Here is a 9,914-nt window from a genome sequence, read left to right on the forward strand (position 1 = left end):
CCTTTCCTCTTTACTCTGCAACAATTTAATTCTTTCAAGAGTGTTGTGAGGGCACCATAAATGCCTTCCAAGAGCCTAATGAAATCACACTGTGGACCACACACTCTCTGCTCCAAAGCACTCCAAACAAATGGATGAGACATTGCGTGCATTTCTGCACATGTTATCCACTACTTCTGATATTTACAGCAGCTCATACCAGTTTGCCCAGTATTGCAGAAAGCTCCTGACAAGCAGAAAAATCCTTAAGAACAACTGAATACGTTGTACCAGAGTTCACTCATTACATCAGCTCGTACTGCAGCTCCTGAATCATCACACCTGTGCTTACCTGGGAACAGAGAAACTTCTCTTGGATGTGACAACTGACTAGATATTAAGTGTTACAATGTCTACAGAGACAAACCTGAGGATGTAAAACATTCTTCACTGGTAAATGAAAGTAAAACAATTCTATTCTCCGAATCTTTTGAAGCACAGACGTGGACATGGGAAACTAGAACTCAGAACCAAAACCTATGGTTACGTCTCTGTGACAATCAGAGAGGCTTTTCTCCCAGCTTTATGATTTCTTACCCTGACTTGTTGAGGCCACTACACCAATAGGCTGCAATTATCATGTAAGCTTTAGAGCAGCTTTATCCTTCATTCTTTTGTATATAATGGAAAGAGAAAGAGTAAAGGATGTCCTATAGAAGGTGAAAGCTACCAAGGACAGACAAGCAAAACCTGTAGCTGAAGAGAAATCTGCTGCTGTTCCAATTAAAAATGAAAATACATTGCATAGTTCTTTCCTAGGAAGTTTAAACTCATAATAAGATTACATGTGATGAAAAAAAGAAAAAAGAAAAATAATGAGAGAAAACAGCTCTACAGCTCCCAGAGCAACTTAAATGAATCATATCCAGCCCAAATTCATAAGTCTATAGAGTTTTTGGATTCTAATTTTACTCTTTCCTTTTAATCACTGTTGGCAGCTTTAATCAAAGCAGTTGGATATTGTTATGCGTTTAGCACTAAGAGCCTCCACGTATTTTTCTCTATAATCTCTTTGCTTTCCCTTTCTAAGTGTTTGTCAAACAAAACTCATTAAACAAAGTACTCCTTTATTCTCTGGTAGATGGAACTAAGAGAGGGAACAAACAACAGTACAGCACTTGCTGTAGAGAAGAGAAAAAACAACACTCCAAGAAATTTTGTTAATGCACGTCAATGCAGTTTTATATGAGAAGGGACAGTCCTATTCAGGAGAAACCCTATTTTTTGAGGACATCGACAGTGAAGAAAACATCTCAGACCTCACATCCAGCAGTAAGTGTTACACGAACAGGAATGCGTGATAACTGTATCTTCTATTACACTTTCAGTGCTTATACTTGAATTTATCATACATTTAATTCAGTTCACCCCATTAATTAGAAAGCGTGACTGCCATTTGCAGTGCTTTGGCTTTGCGTGTGCATGCTGTAGCTGAAATGTTAAAAATGAAACAATAAAAAGGCTAACTCGAGGTCCTACTGAGTGCTTCCAGAAGATTTTGAATGACTTTTGAACTATCGGGAACATGTCAGTTCCTTCTGCAAAAGGAAGATAAGTCATCTTTCCCGTGGGCCTGATACAAAAAAAAAAAAGATACGTATTTGCCAAAGGAGCTCTTCACAGTCTGAACAAAATGACAGAATTTTGAAATAGGCAAAACTTGGAAATAAGGTTTTTAAATAGGTTAGCTGTTATCATATTCACCTTAAATATAACCATTGTATATATACAGATATTTATGCTGGACAGAGCACATACTTGAATAACTACCTGAATTAAGTTCAATATATAAATTCTAGCTTATGACTAATCCTATACTACAGAATTAGAGAATTTCTTGATATGTAATGCCACTAATGACATACTGATCAAAAGCTTGCTGTCTTACGCATAAAAATACGAAGTAAGTGTACAATGCTACGTTATTTTGTTATTTTGTGTTCCACTCATTTCAACCGTATCCCCTATTATTACAACTTTTCAAAAATGTTTATTACTAAAGACCAATTTCAATATTACTGTTTGCATTTAGACAGAATGTCTGAGAAAGTGCACGGACTGCCCTTTCTTTTCCACACCGATAGAAAACAAGAACTGCCTATTATCCAGCCCCACTCTAAATGCAGGACATCTTTTCTAATCCTCATCACAAGTTTCAAACTGTTCTTCTGTCTCTGCTATCTCAATTGTCCCATTGATGTAACGGCAACAATTCTATCCCCACAGGTGCTTCCTAACAATCACATGTTCTAATCTACTATGTGAAATTTGGCCTTTAAAACAAGAACAGCATTTTTGCTTTTTAACAAATTTTATGAAGTGCCACCTCAAGGCAAATTTGCAGATTATTTCAGATAGGTTTCTGATTTTAAAAAATGCTCTTACACAACTAAGTAGCGCCATATGAGTATTAAAAATAGTATTTCATTTTATAGACAAAAGCACATCATATTCACTCCCATGACAGATTTGCTAAGACTGCTCGTCTATGTTGAGGACTGAGAATCGCTAAGTGAAAGTGAGTAAGTTATTCTATATGTTCTGATATGACTTAATTATGAAAATACAGTAAAACTAAGCACAATTTCACTTTCCTTTAAAAAACGATTAAAGGAAAGTTAATAAAGAAAAAAAAAGTACACAAGTATTTAAAGAGCTGAAATAAAGGGTTGCTTGGAACTGTGACAGATATCATCATCTGTGCTCTTTGCTAAAAAACAGTCAACAGGAGCTACAGCTGCAATCATCAAAATGCTTATGGAAGAAATGCTGAGTGTACAACATATCTTTCACCACAATATTCTTCCACAATGGCTGATAATCTGCAAGTTTTTAATGTTCCACTTACAACGTGCAGTTGTCCAGTAAGCCTGTAAACTGCATACTACAACTGAACACCACCCTGGTAAATCACGTTTTGTTTGATGGCTTGCAATCACGTATGGCAGAGTAGCTCCCCCTCACAGGCAATGCTAAAACACTGTCCGTTTGTTATCACTGACGACCAAGTGCCTTGCATACAGTGGCTCAGCTGCTCTCATCTGCTTGCAGGGTCACATTCACATAGCTCTGATCTTAAATGCAAGCTTTTTTTGTTTGCTGATTTCTTTTTCTTTCTCGCTGCACTTCTCCTCCCCCTCCTCTCTATCCCACAGCCAGCTACAGCCTTGGCTACGAAGCTACTGACCAGTTACACGCATTTACAAGAGAGAAGTGGGCAGACAAAAGGGGACAGCAGATAACCATGGCATCAGCTGGTCTGCAGTTCTTTGCTTTTATGCTGGCTTTGTTTGGCGCTTTTGGAGACATCGCAGCCACCTTGCTACCGAACTGGAAGGTAAATGCAGATGTTGGTTCCAACATCATAACGGCTATAACGCAGATGCAAGGTCTGTGGATGGACTGCACGTGGTACAGCACCGGGATGTTCAGCTGCACCCTGAAATACTCCGTTCTGTCTCTCCCTATCTACATCCAGACTGCACGAACCACCATGGTACTGTCTTGCATCCTATCAGCCTTTGGGATCTGCATCACTACAGTTGGAATGAAATGCACAAAGTTGGGAGGGGACACCGATAGCAAAAGTCACACTTGTTTTGCTGGAGGAGTCTGCTTCATTCTCGCAGGAATTTTCGGATTGGTACCAACATCTTGGTACACAAGAGAAATCATTTCCAATTTTCTGGACCAGACCATTCCAGAGAGCAGTAAACACGAACCGGGAGGAGCGGTTTATATAGGATTCATTTCAGCAGGGTTTCTGCTTGTTGCAGGTGTGATTTTCTGCACTTCCTGCTTTAAAAAGCAGCAAGGAGCATGGATTTATCCTCCAAAGCAGCAGCATCTCCCACCCACAACGCAGGAAAGCAATGCAGGTTACAACCTGAAGGACTACGTGTAAATACCACTGTTTTTATCCATTGAGGCTTTTTTTTTTTAATGCTAAGTGTACTCTGATTACTTTAAAGAACGTGTAACACCTAAATTTTCTTACATCTGGGCTGCAATTATATTTACATAAGGTATTTTCCTCCTAGTGATATGCAAAAAGAACAAGTTAAGAAGCAATGCTTGAGTCTGCTGCAAGAGTACTTTTTTGACTGACTTTTCAAACCATTTTCTTTGACTTTCCAAATAAGATTTACTGAAGAAAAATAAATTATTTCTGCATAAGCAACAGTACATTTAATGTACTGATCGCTTGTTACAGCAAAGACACTTCTTTTTAGTGAAATCAGGCTACTGGTAACAGAACTATGATGCAAGGAAAAAAGCAACCATTCTCTGTCCAAAAAAGCCCAATTCAACAATTTTTATGTAAGGGACACATCTGTCTTTCATTTTTTGTTCAAAGTTGTCATGGTAACATTTAGATTTTCTAAACAACAACAATGAAAAGCAAAAAAGAAACAAACTGCCCAATACAAAAAAGAAAACCACCAAACCAACAACAAAAACCTGCACTCCCAACCTCAGCTGCACAGCATTTGAGTATTAGGAAGGAAAATCAGTGGTATCATTCAGATGCTGCCAAAAACATCTCACCCTAAACTGCCACCTGCTGTGGGTTTCATTTATTACTGTTAAAGAAATGCCAGTTGGGCACTCTTCATTGCTGCTAATCTATCACAAGTGTTAGACTTGAGGAGCAGTACAACTGAAAGGTAACTGTGACTGTGAAAAAGTCTGCAAACTGTAATGTGGGATACAAACTGTTCATCTGTTTACATGAAAAATCCAGTAGCCTTCAGCTACCATTTATTGCCTTGAATGTTTTTGGCCTTCTAAAAGAACTTTCTAGCTACTTTTAATTATTCCACTAAGGTATGTTTCAGGCCCAGTCCCAGATATCTTAGTAGTGTAAAATGTAATATATAATATGATAACGAGAATGCTATTACACTTAAATATATATGTTAACTCTTTTGATTGCTTATCTTAGATCCTTTAACCTTTTCTTTCAACAAACAGATTTTGTTTGTCAGTGTTCATTGGCAGATGTCCTGTTTAAACATTTCACTGAACAGGAACCAAACTGATGCCCGTTTGTTAGCACAGGTAAGAGGATATGATGCAGACCCTTAAATTCAGGAACGTTACAACGTTGGACAAGTCTTCAAACAAAACTACCTGCTATTTAATTGGTATATTTATATGCAACTTTCAGCTCTTGTTTTATTAGCCCCAAATTCCCAAGAACAGTGTAAAGAGGCCATAATGTTATCTATCTCTCTAATGTTTATTGGAAAAAGTAAAATCTTCTGTTACAGTGTTTTAGAAAGTCAAACGCTTTACATCTAATAATGTAAAGTCTTTGTTCTAGTGTCTGCATTCCCTGAAAGAAATTTCAAACTTCATCTTGCTCTTATTACGACTGTTACATAGCCATTTGAAGTTTCCTATCTATTCATCAGGAAGCTTCTTTTGTACTATTCCTACTATTTTTATCAGCAGTTACTTTATACTGCAGAGACATAAGGAAAGAAAATTTGGCTTTTTGCTCATCGTTAAGACAGAATGCATTGCAGCACCATCTTGTTCATAAAACAGAAGCCCATTATGACTCAATATTCATAGATATTGTTAAAATATCATTCATTCACTGAGCCAATGAGGTAAATAACTCGTTCCCAGAAACCATTTTTCTTCACCCTTTGTTTGGGGCCTGACACGACGCTATGCTGTGATCACTGCTAGCGTATGTGAATGAAAACTGACATTCATAAAACAGGAACCAAAGATGTTTATACATATGAAAAATGTAACAATTGCATACTCCAAGCAAAATGAAGTATTTTTCAATCACATAAGCAACACATTTGTCTTTCTAAAACTTTACACAGAAGTACCTGAACTTGTTTGGACACCTGTGAAATAAAAGTCAAGCACAGAGCTACATTATTCACAACACGCTGCAAGAGCTTTCTATGAAGACAGAGGTTCTATCAGCAACAGCAACACCTCAAACCATATCAGTACAAAATAAATGAACAAAACAGGAGATGAAGCTACAACACGAGTGAGAAGGAAACAAAGTACAGTGCAACAGGTGTCAGGTCTTCCTGAAAAGCTTGCATTATCTGCTCTTGCAATATAATTTGTATTTGCTGTAAATCAAAGAAATATATTAAATAATTACACATTTGAGCTTAGCGGTACTGCCTTTTTATGAGGTCCTTATTCAACTAATCAACAACTGATTATAGGATTTGCTTATACTCAGACAGTTGTCACACCTTCATAGAGTTATCTTTCCCTCTCAGTCAACTGAAGCCTATTCAGTACAGGAAAATGGGAATTTCAGTTACAGCTACCCAGTGCTGAGACACAGATGGCACAATATTTTTACTACAGCTCTAATACATTCTCATACTGCATCCACAAAATTCAAATTTTAGTCTTACTGTACAATACTTCACATACTTAACAGTCAGATTAAAATCCTGATGCTATTTTTAGGGGAAAAAAAAAAAAAAAAAAAAGGAAAAAGAGAACTAGGAAATACGCAAAACAAATACAAACAAATGCAAACAAAAATGTAAAGCAAAAAACAAGTTACAGGAATGGCCATTTTTCTTCACAATAGACTGTTGTCACAAATAATAATGCAACATGTCTGGACAGGAATTCTACATTGTCATCAGAATATGCACAGACATAGGCTGTAAAATTCAATGTAATAAGAGAAAGAGAATGACCTTCTACAGGTTCTCGAGAGATATGCCTGAAGAATAAAACGACCCACAGAGAGACTGTGAAAAAGGGAAAGGATGACTTGTTAAAGAGCCAAACCAACCATTTTAAGAGAAACTTTCAGAAGGAGCAAGTAAGTTTCCATGTGCACTCATGGCAAACAGATCCTACTTACTGTCATGCACACATTTTTACAAAAAGAAAAAGAAAAAAAGATAGATCTGTGATAAAAATGCAGTTTAATTTTCACATTCTTGATTCCTGTAATCCTAAAGGATTTATTAAAACAACAAAAAATAGTAGCAGGAAATAAGAGGATAGCAAAGACGCTTTTCTCCTCTAAAGAACAGACAAAGTAGAGAAAACATGGTTACTTTTTTAAACAGGGAGTGGGATGTAGGTGACTAACTAGTATAGCAAATATGAGGGAGTTCAAAATGCTGAAGATGAGTAAGGTGAAATACACGGACTACAGATGTGGTAAAAATAGTGATCTGTGGCATTTGAAAAGCTTTTATTAATCAGGGTGTTTTAGAAGACCCAACAAATTTTCCAGGCAATTTTAAACTGCCTATAACTGCAAAATGTAAAATAATTAGCTTTTCAAAGATGCTGCAATTCTAGCAGACTACCCTGCCAAGAAATTTAAATCTCCACAAACACCCAAAGAATTACAGTGATCTTGCAAATAGACTTAAACATCAAAGCACAAGTTTTCAGTAAGCAAAAAGAAAAAAATGTTCTTGAGCCGTGGATGTTTCACTTTCACGCACACCACAAACACCCTACTTAGTAGTATGGAGATGCTGAATTGAGAACCCAACTGCTTTCCTGCCTGAAAATCAGATGCAGTGCCTAACTGAAAAATTAACAATAAAATCAGAAGAACATAACAAAACTTACATCTGGCTTTGGAACAAAGGCTTGGCCTGGTATTACAAAGCAGTTCTCAACAGTGCAGAGATGCTGAGACATGATGGACAGTCTGCTACGTTGCTTGCCTCCTGTATTAGCAGTAAGCCTCTGTTGAAGAATCAAAACACATGAATTAGTGAAACTGAATGGACAAAACTGTCAATCACACGAAAGCTTGATTATCACTATAATCAAAGACAAATTAAAAAAAACCAACTAACTCTTAAGAGCTCACATCAGTGTTTAAGCCCGAATCATCTTGAACTATATCCTCCTATGTAATACCATTTCATCATGATATCATGCTAATTCACAACCCCAGTCCTTTAATCAAAAGTACACAGAAAGGAACTCCTTGAACTTCTGCAGAACTTAATAAATGTCAACATAAATTTGTATGGGAACACAAGAAGACTAAACCACTGTCATGGCAGAATTCAAATCAAAACAGTGCTGGCGGATAATATTTTCACATCCTTCCCTTCCACTGTTTGTGGATTTTTTTTTTTCTTTTTCCTTTTTTCTCCAAAATTAAAGCTCCGTAAACTCAAAATCAGATACTAAACAAAATTTCTTTGTCATAAACTCATCTACGCCTACTACGCATGCAAGTAAGTCTAATCTACTTAAGTTTAGATACCTAACAATACAAGCATTTAATACTTAAAGTTCAAATTAGCAGCTCTCTAATTTTCCCATGGAATTTCTTACAAAGGTTATCAATAAGTCACCCAGACAAAAGAGGTTTTCTATACTTTTAAAAGCTGGCATGAACCACTATCTGCTTGTCTCGCTAGCAAAAACAAGACTTAAACAAAAAAAAAACTCTCAGTAAAACATCTCTCAAATGTTTACAGGTAACAACTGAATTTTGAAGATTTCTCATCTTATTTACAAACTACCTTAATTTTTAAAGAAAGTTTACATATCTAATAACATCTGTATATTATATAGTTTCATGTGAAATTCATGCTGAAAAAATACTGCTCAAACTACGTCAGAAAAACAAAATAAACCCATTGCTTAAGTTTTTCTCTTTTTCTTTTCTCCCTCTTTTTCCAACAAGTCTCCTAAAAGGCAGTTTAAGTATTAGCATGGAACAAATAAAATCCTTTCCAACAGTTTCTCAGAAAGCAAACTCAGAAATTCTTTCAGCCTACATGAGCACTTAAAGCTACTTTTATTGCTTCAGAGGAAATTTATTAAAAATAAATAAAAACAAAACAAAGAAAATTGATTAGAAAGTCTAAGAAAAAAGCAATCAGATACGCATGTCCTAACTCTGCAATGGAAATGAAATGGACAGCACTTACAGCTCTTCAAATGCCAATTCAAACAAGCAAGTCTACTTTCCATAAAAACAAGACTTAGGCTTAGTTCCTGCCTCTCAGTTTACAGAGGGAATAACTTAAGAACATCCACCTCTGGGCAGTACCATCTTAAATTACTTCAATTACATCTGCAGGAGCATACCTGGGTATGGCACTTAGCAAAAATGCTAAGAATAGTAATTCTGTAACCTGAGCTATTTAGGTAGTTGGGTTGTTTCCCACTTAGCTCTCAAAAATTTTTTTTTTTTACTTACCTTTAAAGTGTGGATATCATCTGAAACTGCAGTAAGTCAACCATGTCAGAAGTTCAGCTAACTAGGCAACATTTTTGTACCTATGTACTATGAAAACTTCAAGGCAGGAATCAAAACACTGATTCTACAACATAACACGGAACACAGTCAAGGTGGTATGTGACATCTTTTTAAATGATGCTCACTATCAACTCCTCTCAATGTTCCTCAGGGACAACTATTTGTTTTGTCCCTCAGTAAGCTATGTTTTTCATAAGCACATATTAAAAATCCATTATCAATCACTCTGCAAAATCCATCACAGGAATCAACCTACACAAAGAATTAAGAACTGGCAAAGCAGGGGACTGGAGCACCTCCCCTACAAAGACAGACTGAGGGAGCTGGGCTTGTTCAGCCTGGAGAAAAGAAGGCTGCAGGGTGACCTCAATTAGAGCCTTTCAGTACCTAAAGGGAGCCTACAAACCGGAGGGGAATCAACTCTTTACGACGGTAGATAATGGCAGGATAAGGGGAAATGGTTTTAAGCTCAAAGAGGGAAGGTTTAGGGTGGATATCAAGGTGACGTCGTTTACCAAGAGAGAGTGGTGAGGTGCTGGAACAGGCTGCCCAGAGAGGCTGTGGATGCTCCATTCCTGAGGTGTTCAAGGCCAGATTGGATGGGGCCCTGGGCAGCCTG

At 37.0% G+C, this 9,914-nt stretch overlaps 2 protein-coding genes across 9 annotated transcripts in view; one reads left to right on the forward strand and one right to left on the reverse strand.

Annotated features, from left to right (window-relative positions):
• Positions 1 to 9,914, reverse strand: part of TFB1M (transcription factor B1, mitochondrial) — a 32,237-nt gene that overhangs the window by 12,396 nt on the left and 9,927 nt on the right. For all 8 annotated transcript variants that reach the window (XM_010707228.2, XM_010707227.3, XM_019612935.1 and 5 more), the window contains one exon: positions 7,639 to 7,758. In XM_010707228.2, coding sequence (XP_010705530.1) covers positions 7,639 to 7,758 — 120 coding nt within the window. The remainder of the gene's footprint in view (positions 1 to 7,638; positions 7,759 to 9,914) is intronic.
• CLDN20 (claudin 20) lies at positions 1,238 to 5,069 on the forward strand. Its single transcript, XM_031552473.1, has one exon. It carries the CDS (start codon positions 3,284 to 3,286, stop codon positions 3,941 to 3,943), a length of 660 nt encoding a protein of 219 aa, XP_031408333.1. The 5' UTR covers positions 1,238 to 3,283; the 3' UTR covers positions 3,944 to 5,069.

This window comes from Meleagris gallopavo, chromosome 2 (assembly GCF_000146605.3).
Source record: "Meleagris gallopavo isolate NT-WF06-2002-E0010 breed Aviagen turkey brand Nicholas breeding stock chromosome 2, Turkey_5.1, whole genome shotgun sequence".
Classification (NCBI taxonomy): Eukaryota; Metazoa; Chordata; class Aves; order Galliformes; family Phasianidae; genus Meleagris; species Meleagris gallopavo.